The sequence below is a fragment of the Hoplias malabaricus genome, chromosome X1 (assembly GCF_029633855.1).
Source record: "Hoplias malabaricus isolate fHopMal1 chromosome X1, fHopMal1.hap1, whole genome shotgun sequence".
Lineage (NCBI taxonomy): Eukaryota > Metazoa > Chordata > Actinopteri > Characiformes > Erythrinidae > Hoplias > Hoplias malabaricus.
This window is the reverse complement of record NC_089818.1, coordinates 18,930,556-18,945,949: the sequence shown is the minus strand read 5'-3', so window position 1 is coordinate 18,945,949 and position 15,394 is coordinate 18,930,556. Positions and strand designations below refer to the sequence as shown.

The window sequence follows — 15,394 nt, the reverse complement described above, 5'->3', positions numbered from 1 at the left end:
AACAGCTTTTTTTGTTGTGGTGTGGTACAGCCATACACTACCTTTCACCACATTGTTGTGAAGATTCGATTGCGTTCATTAAGAAAAACATTAGTCAGACAGGGCGTTAATGTTGGGTAACATCTTGGCTCACAAATGTCTGCCCAGTTCATCCCAAACGTATTGGTTGGTGGAGAGTGCTGCAGTGTTTTAAGACAGTTCCAGTGCTCCACAGCTTGGTCCTGGAGGACTTTATACCATGTGCAGAAGGTCTGTGTCCAGAGTGAGGGATGCTTACAAACTCACTGACACTATTGATTACAGAAGACATACTGGATGAGTAATTGTTTAGTAACTTTTGGCAATGTAGTGATGAAGTGTAAGGCTTTTAAACGAATGCTGTTGATAAATAGTGCTAATTTTGTTTATGACGTATTTATAGTAGCGTCGAACTGGAGTGAACGTGACCGTGCCTTGCTGCTGCTGTTTGTCTTTAGGCAGCTACCCTTTGCTGGCACTTGGGTTTTCGGGATGCTTATCCACGCCCCCTACTCAATTTGGTCCAATCGGGAGCGAGAACGAACCGCTTGTTTGGTATAAATCAGAGGGGGGCAGCAGTAGGTTCCCCAGAGGTTATTATTCTGTTGGAGAGTTAGGTTTGAAACGCGCGTTGATTTACTGTGGTTTCAATCCTAAGTGTAAAGCTCCGTTAACCCGTTCGCACACTATACTATGGGAAAAGAAAGTGTCTGGCTGCTGGTCATCGGATTTTCTCTCATTTCATGTGATTCTTTCTCTAATTCTACTCAGGCTCCTTTTTCAAGTAAGTTTATTTATTGTCTTGTTTTTAATTATTTATTATATTTTTATTTTTAATTACGCCAGTCTTGCTCACAGTTTTTAAAATGACTGCTTTATAATATGTACAAATTGTATACAGGTTTTATGGTATAAACGTATGTTTTTTCCTTTAATTAAAAAAAAAAAAAAAAAATTCCTACTTGGAGCTACGGAGTCCTGCCAGTGACACACTTCCGTGATATAATTAAACTGCGCTACTGTGTACATAACTCGTTCCCACGCAATAAATAACGGGTTCCCATATCTAATAACGTATTCCAATACCCTAATAAATGGTTCACACTTATTATTAAGACATTCTCACGTTTAAGGTTATTATAAAGGGATGTAACTAGCAGGTAACAAACCTAATGTCGAATAATTACCTACTAATTTTAGTGGCCAATTTTTATTGTGCAAGAACATGTTGTTTATACATTAAGTTCAAAATAAATTCAAAAAACTTTCCCCTGCGGTGAAAAATTTGTTAATTTTTGCACACCATGAATGTCACTATTATTTGACCCACTATTTATATTCCTGTTTGGATATTAGCTCTGTGGTCAGCTCGTGCACATTTTGGTCACCATATTGTAATGAGGTCACTCAAGTTTAGCTGTAAAGAAGCCATTCATGTCACCCCCAGGTGTGACTAATTATGTCTTGTTTAATTTTTATATGTATTAGATAACACAACTGACTGGATTGAAGACTACAGTAACATTGACACTAAGTTCTCAGTGCGACATCCTGAGTTTCCAGATGAGGATCTGTGCTACCTTATTCCGGGAATTAAAACCACTCTCTCAGACTGTAACTTCAAAATTGACGGCCCAACATTTCTGGTCATCCATGGCTGGTCGGTGAGTTTAGTACAGATTGCAGCTCTTTGCTTGTTGAAAAGGCTGGCAGCAAAAGTGTCATAACACTAAAAAACACATATTTAAATGTTTTTTTTTTAATCTCGAGTTTTGCCAAATGTTCTCCCCAATTATTAGTTGCTCCAGTTCCAATTTTTCACTGGCACACAGTGCTGGAGCAGCCTTGGGAAGGTGGAGGCGAATATAGGCTACCTCTGAGATACACGAAGACATTTCACTGATTCTTTTTGAAATGCCGCTGATGCAACAACACTGACGGGTTTAGCAGGTCATAGGAGAATGCAAACTGTCAAGATATGTCACATCAGCTGACAGAGGCCAAGCTATCTCGCACCTATGGGGGTGAAAGACCGCTGACCCACTAAGAGGACATGGCCAATTGTTTTGTCTAGGTCTCTTGGCCTCAGATGATTGAGACATCTTCTGGATTTAAACCTACAATCACAACCTTTCCAAGATACACATTCCATTCGACAGTACATTCATCTTACATTGCATTGGAAAGGCATATTTTAAAACTATTTAGAACCCAATGCAATGATTTCTATTCATTATTAATTTTCCAATGCACTCCAATAACAATGACTCAATTTTCTTTATTACTACTGACGTTCATGATATGCTACATGATACGTTCATAATAACTACTATTATAAGTAGTAATAAGTATCTCTCTCTCTCTCTCCCTTTCTCTCAGGTTGCAGGCCTGTTTGAAAGCTGGATCCATAAACTGGTGTCTGCTCTGTTTGTGCGTGAGCACAATGCCAATGTCGTGGTGGTGGACTGGCTGGACAGAGGCAGCCAACACTACCACACCTCAGCGGAGAACACCCGACTGGTGGGGCAAGATGTGGCCAAGCTCATTAACTGGCTGGAGGTAAACAGATTAGGAGAGGTTCAGTTTCTAAACTAAACGGATGTACTGAATTTGTGTACAACCCTTTTGCATGGATATAAAATACTACATTACCAACTTATCTTTGAGCACATTTGCTGATGGCTGTAATTGTCTCATAATTTCTGTTGTGTTCTCTTGTGTAATCTCTTGTGAATCTTTTGTTTTGCTGTACAGAGTATAGGTTATCCACTTGAGAAGCTGCATGTTTTGGGTTATAGTCTAGGTGCCCACGTGGCAGGCATTGCCGGAAACCTCAGCAACAACAAAGTGAACAGAATCACAGGTCAGCACCATCAGTTAACATCAGCCTTAAACATGATTAAAGGCTTTTTTGTTTTAGAGAAACAAATATATTGCATTTTTCTCTAAATTGTTGTTTGAATTTCCTTAAGGATATTGCATATTTAAAGGTCATTGGATTGATGATGGGCGACACAGTGGTGCAGCAGGTAGTGTTGCAGTCACACAGCTCCAGGAACCTGGAGGTTGTGGGTTCAAGTCCCACTCCGGGTGAGTGTCTGTGAGGAGTTTGGTGTGTTCTCCCTGTGTCTGTGTGGGTTTCCTCCGGGTGCTCCGGTTTCCTTCCACAGTCCAAAAACACACGTTGGTAGGTGGATTGGCGACTCTAAAGTGTGTGTGAGTGAATGTGTGAGTGTGTGTTGCCCTGTGAAGGACTAGCGCCCCCTCCAGGGTGTATTCCCGCCTTGCGCCCAATGATTCCAGGTAGACCCTGGACCCACCGTGACCCTGAACTGGATAAGCGCTTACAGATAATGAATGAATGAATGAATTGATGATTGCATCCGAAAAATCACCATGTAACATACATGTGGCACAGATATACTTCAGTAGGTTACTCAAAGTATTTTTCAGACAGGAAAATGTGCTCCTCTGTGATTTTATATCCATCTGGATATCTCATGTTGGTGTTTTTCTCCTTCCTACTTTGTGAAAAACGCAAGCAGATTTACTAACATTAAATAAATGAAACTGCTGAAGTTTCCTACCAAAGACAGTATCAGTTTCTTCAATGTAAGAGAACTTTCAAATTCCATGTTCTTGTTCATTTTACTTTAATTTCAAGGAGTCATTACACACATTACACCAGCCATAGTCATGGACGGCGGCACGCATCTTGCACGTTTGTCCGTAATGACTCCCGTACTTCATGATAATGAACCTGGAACCTGGCATCTCTTCTCTATCTCAGTGTCCTTTCACACATTTGGACACCATGTTGTAAAGAGATCACATGATCACGTGATGCAAACATCTGGTTTGGTAGAAAATACAACACACCAGAAAGCCTCTCGCCCGATAGTAATTTTAATGCCCTCCAGGTGCATGAGTTTCTCAGACGTGCACGCACTGATTTCTTGACTTTTGAACCACAGGTCTTGACCCAGCTGGCCCGACCTTTGAGCATGCAGATTCTCTGAAACGTTTGTCTCCAGACGATGCCAGATTTGTGGACGTCTTACACACAAACACCAGAGGCAGTCCAGACTTGAGCATCGGCATCCAAAGAACAGTGGGCCATGTGGACATTTACCCCAATGGGGGCACCTTCCAGCCTGGGTGCAGCCTACAAAACACCATGAGGATGATTGCCACCTACGGCTTTTCAAGTATGTGGTTTTTTTCTTTTGCTCCTATTGATCAGTATCTAATGGGATTTTCTTTTTTCAGTTTACACCCTAATCAGCTCAGTAATCTCAGTATGACACACCTAACTGAAAAGAGTGGGCACATGTGAGTTCAGGCTCTAATATGACCACAAAATCAGAAGTGGACAGTGTTCTTCACTCCAGAGAAGCATGAAGTTGCTATCCAAAGAAAAATATCTTTCCATTTTTGTGGATTTTCAGTTTTAATTTGAACACAGCAGCTGTCCTCCACATTAAAGTTTCATTTAAAGCTCCTCACACTCAGAACTCAGAGTTTAGAGATGAGTATCATAACACTAACCAAATAATTTATAGTAATTTCTGTTATCAGGCCTTATTTATAGTCATATGAAGGCTGAAACATGCAAAACACTGCATTGATTTTATATAGTGTCCTTTACCATGTTGTATGAGCATTCCCAGAACTCCCAGATGTTTCAGAAGACTGTTTTAATCACTGAAGGCAAATGTAAACTAGTTGTTAAGGTGATAAAAGTTAAGTCAGAAAGAGTACTAACATTTGTGTCTCTTCTGCCTTGTAAACAGACATGGACCAGCTGGTGAAGTGCTCTCATGAGCGCTCAGTGCACTTGTTCATCGACTCCTTGGTTAATCAGGATCAAGCAAGCATGGCTTTTCGCTGTAGCTCCAGAGAGGCTTTCTACAAGGGCCTCTGCCTGAGCTGCCGCAAGAACCGCTGCAACAAACTAGGATACAACGTCAACAAGGTCCGGACAACCAGGAGCGTCAAGATGTACCTCAAAACACGCGAGATAATGCCTTACAAGGGTGAGTGTGGGAGATTTCAAGCATTATGTGGTCATACTTTTCTGATAAAACATTCAGCACCAGGGGGAAACCCAGAAAACGTAAATCTTAGATGTGGTTTGCATTTTCTGCTTCTGAAGATCCAAGTAATTAAAAACTGAGGTTGCGTTCTGGGTGGCCACTCCATTATTGTAAAAACACCAGCAGCGCCATCATTTTCTTAGTAAGAGCTTCTTGTCAGTTAAACATCCTTTCAGACTCATAGTACTGAGTTGTTACAGCTGAATTGTGGACAGAAACCTCTGTGCAATGGAAATTAAATACTTGATGGTCCCCCACTTTTGGACGGCACAAATCTGTAGTAGCAGACGTGTACTCTTTCCTCTGTGGACTTGTGTAACACAGTCAATTAATTTAGCATCTGTCTCCCTGCAGTGTTTCATTACCAGATTAAACTGCATCTCTTCAGCCAGAAAAATATGACAATGGAAACCCAACCATTAAAGATCTCTCTGTATGGAACTCTCAGTGAGAGAGAAGATATCCCCGTAGTTGTGTGAGATTGCAGTATTTTTTTTTCTCTTTTTACATGTCTCATTAATCATTAACCAGTAATATTGATATCACTGGTAATACATTATTCCTTACCTTATACGACTCAAACCTTCACCTTGTGTTCTTCTTTAGGCCGAGTATGGTCACCAATTCCACCATCTCCTTCCTAGTGACGTCGGATGTGGACGTAGGAGAGGTGATGCGGCTGCTGATCCAGTGGGAGATGGATTCATATCTGCCTAACTTCTTTAGCACCAATGAGTTCCAGATCCGCAGAATGAGAATTAAATCAGGCGAGACACAAAGCAAGTGAGTACACTTATCGTTAATGGCCAACTGCTTTAAGGTGTCATAGTCTTATATTTAATATCATTATCTATGTTTATCTCTCTAAACTAAATAACACTTTTTTTTAAATACATTTTGAAGAACCTCTTTGGAGTACCTTAAGAATCTACCACTGTATGATTTTTTCAGTTGTGTGTTCTAGAGAATTGAATGGAGTTATTGAATATATTGAGATATATTTTTATTATGTCAATGCATCTAGACACTCAAAGTATAAAAGAGCAGTAATACACTCATCTTAAAAATACATTAGGAAAAATGTTCCTGAACAACAAGAGAACACGGCAAGTCATAAAAAACAATATTTCAAAACGTATATGCAGCACCCTTGACCAACAAAATGTAATAATACTGTGTGTGTAGGAGTAAGGGATGGAGGTATATGCAGGATGCTTTATTACAATACCTAAAAGGAAACTAGACAGAGGGACACTAAACACAAGGGCTAAACTATAAGCAGGGATAAACACTAACCATTAAACAAAGCTAAACACTAACCAGCTAAATACTAACCACTAAACAAAGCTAAACACTAACCATTAAACAAAGCTAAACATTAACCAGCTAAATACTAACCATTAAACAAAGCTAAACACTAACCATTAAACAAAGCTAAACACTAACCAGCTAAACTCTAACCATTAAACAAAGCTAAACACTAAACAGCTAAACGCTAACCATTAAACAAAGCTAAACACTAACCAGCTAAACACTAACCATTAAACAAAGCTAAACACTAAACAGCTAAACGCTAACCATTAAACAAAGCTAAACACTAAACAGCTAAACACTAACCATTAAACAAAGCTAAACAGCTAAACACTAACCATTAAACAAAGCTAAACACTAAACAGCTAAACGCTAACCATTAAACAAAGCTAAACACTAAACATTAAACAAGGCTTAACACTTAACAAGGAATCAAATCTACCGATCAATCTACCGATAGATTGTTGGGTGTTATGTTTATAGTGATATATTTGGATGTGTCAGAAACCCCATAAATGGACAATGTGTAACAACCTTAAAAGTCTTAAAAACCTGTGTTCCAGCTGAACAGACAGTACTCTAGTAGTTTATGCTTGCTTTGTTTGCCTTTACCTTCCAGGGTGGTTTTCAGACCCAAAGATACAGAGTTTGCGCACCTGATACAGGGCAGTGGTTCTGTGATCTTCGTGAAATCCAGTGAGAATCAACACAGCAGGAGAAAGGAAAGGTAATATTGAATAATGTTTCTTATTGTGCAGTTTTTCAGATGAACACCTTTTAGGACAGTATTAGAATATGGAATTTTTACGTTTCAATTTTACAGTGTTTCATTGTTTGAAATGTTCAATTTTGTAAACTTCAAATTTTACAGTTTTGCAAATAATGGATTTCTTTCCTTTCAGGATTCACAGGCTGAAAATGAATGGCAGCTTCTTCAAACAGGACACAGACTTAACTCCAGATGTGGGGATAAAGAGCTAGTTACTAAGCCAATTGAAGAAATGTCAACAGAGAAAATGGTAGTTGTGACCACAAGAAGGACATTTTTTGATGCTGATTGATCAGATCATGATTAGTGTCTTAATAATTGCTGTGAATTTTGACACCATTTGCAGTCAGATTAAAGACATTACTTCAGACACATTCTCTCAGAAGACGGTGTGGTGAACCTTGAAATTAGACACAGAAGTACGTTTCTTGCTGCATGTCTGTGTGGGAGTCAGCATGACAGTTTGAACTTAATGGCAGCTTTTGCAAAAAATGAAAGATTGTTAGAAAACTATTTTAGGTATTTAGTATTATATATTACACATTACATCCTATTATTTAAACATCATACAATGCACTCTCCATGTTCCACTCAAATCTCTTCATATCAACCAACAAAGTTGGTATATGTTATGTAAACAATTCAATATGTAACTGTTGCTACCTCTGCTTAATAGGTCACTGAGGTCATATCATTTTATCATTCAAACCCTATTAAAACTAAACATTACTGTGTATCAGATATTTATATTAGGGAAAATATACATTTTAAATATTTTTGATGGTGATTCCAAATTTTGAATGTTATTATTGAGTTATCAATATCAGTACAATCAACTCTAATAGTAGAGTGTCTTCTGCTCATGACATGTATGATGTTATCTGTGTAATATATCTGTAATATATATTTGTACTCCAACCATGTTTCTTTGATGTAAATATGTTCATTCTAAATGGATAAAACTGGGGTTTCTATATTTGATATTTATAAAATATTTAACGTGGTTCTTGAAAAATATACGTACAGGTCTCAAACGTAATGTGTTATAGATTGCTATAGATTTTATTACAGGACGTTTTATGGTCATTGGTCTAATCCTAACACACTCATTTTGCATAGATTTCTATGTGACCACAAATGATTAAAACACCTGATAGCTACATATTTAATATCTTCTTAGTGCATATGTATACCTATATATTTGAACTGTGAATAAAGCTAGACAACTTTAACCATGCTATATCTATATGGACATGTTATATTTCCAGAAATGCCACAGAAACTCCAGCTGGACACCAGAATACACTGCACTTAATAACATTCATTCATTCATTATCTGTAACCCTTATCCAGTTCAGGGTCGCGGTGGGTCCAGAGCCTACCTGGAATCATTGGGCGTAAGGCGGGAATACACCCTGGAGGGGGCGCCAGTCCTTCACAGGGCAACACACTCTTACACATTCACTCACACACACAAACTTACGGACACTTTTGAGTCGCCAATCCACCTAATCCACCACTTAATAACAATGCACTGAATTTATTAGATTTAAATGTGCACCTAATTTCAACATGAATACACAATATTACACAGGACACACACTGATGGGAAAAATGACAAAAACACAATGAACAAAATTTGTTTTACATTCAGGGCGGCACGGTGACGCAGCAGGTAGATGTCGCAGTCACACAGCTCCAGGAGCCTGGAGGTTTTGGGTTTGATTCTCGCTCTGGGTGACTGTCTGTGAGGAGTTGGTGTGTTCTCCCTGTGTCTGTGTGGGTTTCCTCCGAGTGACTGTCTGTGAGGAGTGTGGTGTGTTCTCTTTGTGTCTGTGTGGGTTTCCTCCGGGTGACTGTCTGTGAGGAGTGTGGTGTGTTCTCCCTGTGTCTGTGTGGGTTTCCTCCGGGTGACTGTCTGTGAGGAGTGTGGTGTGTTCTCCCTGTGTCTGTGTGGGTTTCCTCCGGGTGACTGTCTGTGAGGAGTGTGGTGTGTTCTCCCTGTGTCTGTGTGGGTTTCCTCCGGGTGACTGTCTGTGAGGAGTGTGGTGTGTTCTCCATGTGTCTGTGTGGGTTTCCTCCGGGTGCTCCGGTTTCCTCCCACAGTCCAAAAACACAAGTTGGTAGATGGATTGGCGACTCAAAAGTGTCCGTAGGTGTGAGAGAATGTGTGTGTGTGTGAGTGTCTGTGTTGCCCTGTGAAGGACTGGCGCCCCCTCCAGGGTGTATTCCTGCCTTGCGCCCAATGATTCCAGGTAGGCTCTGGACCCACCGATCTGGATAAGCGCTTACAGATAATGAATGAATGAATGTTTTACATTCACCTGAACATCATGTTCATACATCAACATACTGAACAACATTTTCTTTTCATGGCAATGTAAGAAAACACTAGGTCAGAAGTGGACCTCACATTCAAAGTCATTTTAGAGTTCTATTCCAATGATTCGGCAGCTTTTAAAATATTGGGGGTGAAAGAACATCAAATGTAAAATACACCATACCATTTTTTCATCAACAGGCCACATTTCTTTGCTATAATTTTGGTTTTCAGAAAGCCCTCCACATGCTCAGATGTGTGTGTAGTATTTGCGTGTGTGTGAGAATAAAGGAATGTACGGATGAATGCTCCCTCTGTTTTTCTTGAGAATTTCACACGCCTGTGATTCCATTCAGCATGTGTGCTGTCACTGCACTCAAGCAGTTACATAGTGTATGAGGGGATTTGGGTGTGTGTGTGATGGGGACGCATGTGTGGGGTATGTGGGGCACACACACTTGTTTTGAAAGTATGTGAGGACATGGATTTGCACATAGGTTTCATATGTGTGTATAAGTTAAAAATGTTTGGATTCTTCGGGTCAAATTATGCATATACACACATGCATATGTAGTAGTAAAATATCCACCAATCAAAGCCAATAAATACATGGAATTCATTTTCAGGGAATATATCTGAGGAGATTAGATATGACATATATCTGCTAGCACTTGAAAGGGGAAGGGAAAAGGAAAAGGAAACTAAGTGAAATCTCATGTGCTATGGTTAACTGTTGTAAATTCACAGCTGTTGTCTGAGTGAATGCTCAGTAGAAACAGAACGTAAGTTCGTACAAAACTGGCACATTTGCTTGTGTTGATGTACATATGAGGCTTTAGTAGAAGGTTCAGGAAGCAGGTTGGAATTTAGTGTGTGTTTGTGTGTGTGTTCTGGGGGTGTGTCTGTGGAACAGGTGGTCAGTCTACAATGTGAGAGCTGAAACATGAATGGCACGTTTCATTCCTCAGTGCGATGCACATGCAGACACTCTCATAAACATTATTCAGTAACTTGAAAATGCCTTTCCTAAAGAATATGCAGTGTTTTTGCAACTTAAACCATTTTCAGAATGATATTGTGAGGAGGTTGCAGTAGCATCCCAGGTGGTTGCTAAGATGTTGATATGTGGTTGCTAGGGGTCCCAAGATGCATTATATTGTCCAAACAAATCCCTAAATCCCTAATGCAAATCTGAAATTAATTGTGGAAATTATGTACATGTTTGAAGCTAATGTTATTTACTGCCCAGATAAATACTTTATAAAATATATTTTATGTATTTATAATATAATTGTACATTCTGGTGACACTTAGAGTATGTCATACAATCTTGAACATTTTACCTTGCTGTATTTCTCAGCAGGACTCAGCTGCTGGCATTGACACTGGAATGTGTGTGCAATGCTTCCATCAATCCATCACCATGTTGTCTGTAGCTGCTATCAGATTTTGTTCTAGTTTGCTTCTCTCTTATCACTTCCCCCACCCTCAAGGGCCTTAGGAAAGCTGGTGAGAGGATGGACACACATCCACGAAATTGCTGGCCACAGACAGGGAGGCTAATGTTGCACCAGAGGTCTAATGCTGCAATGGAAGGGTAAAACTGGTTAATGTCAGAGGTATGCTTCTTTATTGTAAAGCCCTACAACATTAAACTGTAGAGCAGTGGAAGTGTGATCTCTGAAATGATGGAGCTCCGTGTAGTACCTCTGGGAGGAGTTGGCTTTTATGATACAAAACTAATCTTCCAACATCAGTACCAGTCAAATCCTCACAGCAATGTTCTAGCAGCTTGTGTATGATTTCCCAGAAGAGTACAGCCTGCTACCGGGACTTTGACTGTTTTCTTAATGCAGTTTCCTTTTTTATTTGATAAAACACCATTACTAGTAAAAGGAATACCAAATTTCCCATAGCTCCCCAAATTAGAGGTGTTGGTGACCTACTGAGGTCTAAAGGGCGTTGGGTAATGGGGGCAGATTTTTTAGTCACGCCATGGGCCTCAAAACAAGGGGAGAGGTCAAAAAGGGAGAGAGAGTGATAGGGTGAAAGAGAGAGAGGCAGGCTGGCTTTTAGACAGTTTGTACATGACAAGTTCAATGGCAAGTAGTTCACTAGGAGTTGTTCCCATTTATTTTGGGTTTCTGGGTGATCTGACTGGATTCACACAACTAGAGAAGGAACAACAGTGCTTTAGAACATCAGTCTTCTAAGTAAAAGCAGTTTAATCAATTCATTCGTTCATTCATTGTCTGTAACTGTTTATCCAGTTCAGGGTCACGGTGGGGCTGGAGCCTACACGGAATCACTGGACACAGGGCAGGAACACACCCTGGAGGGGGCGTCAGTCCTTTGCAGGGCAAAACACACTCACACATTCACTCACAAACTCACACCTATGACACTTTTGAGTCGCCGGTCGACCTACCAACGTGTGTTTTTGGACCGTAGGAGCACCTGGAGGAAACCCACACGGACACAGGGAGAACACACCACACTCCTCACAGAAAGTCACCCGGAGGAAACCCACGCAGACACAGGGAGAACACACCACACTCCTCACAGACAGTCACCCGGAGGAAACCCACACAGACACAGGGAGAACACACCACACTCCTCACAGAAAGTCACCCGGAGGAAACCCACGCAGACACAGGGAGAACACACCACACTCCTCACAGACAGTCACCTGGAGGAAACCCACATGGACACAGGGAGAACACACCACACTCTTCACAGACAGTCACCCGGAGGAAACCCACATGGACACAGGGAGAACACACCACACTCTTCACAGACAGTCACCCGAAGGAAACCCACACGGACACAAGGAGAACACACCACACTCCTCACAGACAGTCACCCGGAGGAAACCCACGCAGACACAAGGAGAACACACCACACTCCTCACAGACAGTCACCCGGAGGAAACCCACGCAGACACAGGGAGAACACACTGCACTCCTCACAGACAGTCACCCGGAGGAAACCCACGCAGACACAGGGAGAACACACTGCACTCCTCACAGACAGTCACCCGGAGGAAACCCACACGGACACAGGGAGAACACACCACACTCCTCACAGACAGTAGTTACAATAATGCAATTATGATTTTTTTTTTATTTTGCCAACATTCTGGAAAGCTTGTGCAGTCTGGCAACATTTCTATAAAAACACATTTGGAGCATGATTGGGTCAGTTCTTATAGCTGTTTGAATTGTTTGCTTCCTTTAAAACTTTAAATAGTGTTTTCACAATGACACATCTCCCAAAAAAAACATAAATATATTTAAATTTTATCACATGGTTTTTTCATAATGAGCAGGCTGAGTCAGTTCGTGTTCTGAAGATAACCACACAATATAATGCCACATGACTTATTTCCGTTGACTTTCACTTCCAATTAAAATGTTCTGATGACTTAGCAGGTCATATTTCACTGGAAAACACCACTGTGCTCTAAGTAACACATGAAATAGGAATCCAGCTTCCATTTTGTGTCGTGGGACACGTGCTTAAATATACCTTGTTGTTGATTATTCTGACAGGTCTACACCTGCAGAAGGAGAAATAGGCCAATATATTGACCAGACCTGTTGAAGTTGCATACATGGCTTCTTAAAGAGATTATCTGAGCCATTGTTTTGGAGATAATTAAACACACAGTAAGAACACACTGTTGAAATCAAACATCTGGTGTGTGTCTTCTATTCTAGAGAAGTGAAAATAATGCACCTCACATTGAAAAAAATCTAAGATCCTGAAAACTAGTGCCCTATATGTTCCTAGTATCATTCCCTTTGAAATTTGGCTGAGCACAGCTATAATAACGTGACAAAACCAGAAAGGTCTTCTCCTATACTGTAGACTAGGTCTTTAAGGTGTGGACATGCTGGCCATACATGGTCTTTGAGAAACAGTGCAGGGAAAGGTCCCTTCTTAGTCATTTTAGTTTCCTAATGCAAGAACAAATACCTGCTGTATGCTGCGCTAAGTTTTGAAAACCGTTACGAAGCCAAAGACTTAGTGCTCTAAGCCGGATTAAAGCAACAGTGGCTCATTTTGTTACTTGACAGCACAACTGAATAAATGAGTTTAAGTTTCAAATGTTAGTGGGCGGAACGGTGGTGAAGCAGGTAGTGTCGCAGTCACACAGCTCCAGGGACCTGGAGGTTGTGGGTTCGATTCCCGCTCCGGGTGACTGTCTGTGAGGAGTGTGGTGTGTTCTCCCTGTGTCTGAGTGGGTTTCCTCCGGGTGACTGTCTGTGAGGAGTTGGTGTGTTCTCCCTGTGTCTGCGTGGGTTTCCTCCGGGTGCTCCGGTTTCGTTCCACAGTCCAAAAACACACGTTGGTAGGTGGATTGGTGACTCAAAAGTGTCTGTAGGTGTGAGTGTCTGTGTTGCCCTGTGAAGGACTGGCGCCCCCTCCAGGGTGTATTCCCACCTTGCGCCCAATGATTCCAGGTAGGCTCTGGACCCACCGCGACCCTGAACTGGATAAGCGCTTACAGATAATGAATGAATGAATGAATAAATGTTAGTTTTTACTGTGTTATCTATGTTTGAAGTTACTGTTGTGCCAATTTAAGTCGGCATGTACAGTCAGGAAAAGTTGTTAACGAATGCCTACAAAAACCTGAATCCCACAAATCACCTCTGACTTCAGACAAGTAACTTATTCTGAACAATTGCATGCGCACCACTTGACCGCTGGCGCCCAGAGAGTTCAGAGTGTACACTGATTCTTCCACCGATATAAAAAAACTTAGAGAATTTTACTGATTTCTCACAACTGAATGATCCATTCTAAGATGTAATGTGGCTTTCAGACAGAACTATTCAAAGTGATGGTGACAGGATCCAAACGTCTCACACTGAACACTTGTTACACAAGCACAGGAAGATATTACACAAAGATGTTTAGAAGAAAACTGCGTAAAACTTGAGATAGCATTCTGTTCCGAAACAGCCTTTTGCAGAAACTGCTGAAATTCACGTGTGGCACAGTGGCGCAGCAGTCACAACTCCAGGGACCTGGAGGTTTTGGGTTCAAGTCCTGCTAGGTCAGTAGGTGGATTGGTGGCTCAAATATGTGCATAGGTGTGATTGAACATGTGTGTGTGTGTTGCCCTGTGAAGGACTGGCGCCCCCTGCAGGGTGTATTCCTGCCTTGCGCCCAGTGATTCCGGGTAGGCTCTGGACCCACCGCGACCCTGAACTAGATAAGCGCTTACAGACAATCAATGAATGTCAGAAAGGTCAGAAAGGTTGGAATGGACAGCGTTAGTTTAAAAGACACTGCCTAGGTGTTAAGTGATTTAACTCATTCCTAGGGTTTGTGACCTAAGAAACCCTGTCTAAATTCCTCCCTTGGAGATGGTCTTGTAACACTGCAGTTAAAAATGTTAATGTTTAGAAATGGCACTGATTGCGTTATTCCTTTATATGTCGTCTAGTTTATGAACAATACCACACAGACACGTTTTCAAGGTCTTTAAATCAAGAAAACTGAACTTTAGGTGACACCTAATGGTGAAACATGGCAACTTACTCAAGAGATTATTACCTATTAAAAAAGATCAGTAAGGTGAACAAATGGTAAATAAAAAAAATAAAAATAAAAACAAACAAAACAAAACACACACTCTTGTTGACGTCTTTTCCAAAGTCATGAATAGACACATATAATATATTAAGTGTGCTTATAACAGAACAAATTACATTGCTTACATGATTATACTTTTTAATGGGTGCAAGACATCAGACTTTAACAGAGCTAGCATAAGTTTGCTACTTCAGAAATGAGTTACAGGTTAAAAACAGGTTAACTATCGAATGTTGGCCGCTCACTGAGTCCTCCGCGGCGGCAGGGGGCAGC

General features: G+C 40.9%; 1 protein-coding gene across 1 annotated transcript; it reads left to right on the top strand.

Moving 5' to 3' along the window:
* Window positions 1-626: 626 nt before the first annotated feature.
* On the top strand, window positions 627-8,025 carry LOC136675367 (lipoprotein lipase-like). The gene is made up of 10 exons (XM_066651871.1): window positions 627-802; window positions 1,507-1,682; window positions 2,398-2,577; window positions 2,773-2,881; window positions 3,993-4,226; window positions 4,812-5,054; window positions 5,469-5,589; window positions 5,721-5,897; window positions 7,045-7,152; window positions 7,328-8,025. The coding sequence occupies exons 1-10, from the start codon at window positions 712-714 to the stop codon at window positions 7,404-7,406; spliced, it is 1,518 nt and encodes a 505-aa protein (XP_066507968.1). The 5' UTR covers window positions 627-711; the 3' UTR covers window positions 7,407-8,025.
* Window positions 8,026-15,394: the final 7,369 nt, after the last annotated feature.

Bases quoted from the DNA above. Each gene is read 5' to 3' on its own strand.
- LOC136675367 (XM_066651871.1), top strand. From the start codon at position 712: ATGGGAAAAGAAAGTGTCTGGCTGCTGGTCATCGGATTTTCTCTCATT. The intron at 803-1,506 runs GTAAGTTTATTT...TATATGTATTAG, and splicing joins TACTCAGGCTCCTTTTTCAA to ATAACACAACTGACTGGATT. The intron at 4,227-4,811 runs GTATGTGGTTTT...CCTTGTAAACAG, and splicing joins TGCCACCTACGGCTTTTCAA to ACATGGACCAGCTGGTGAAG.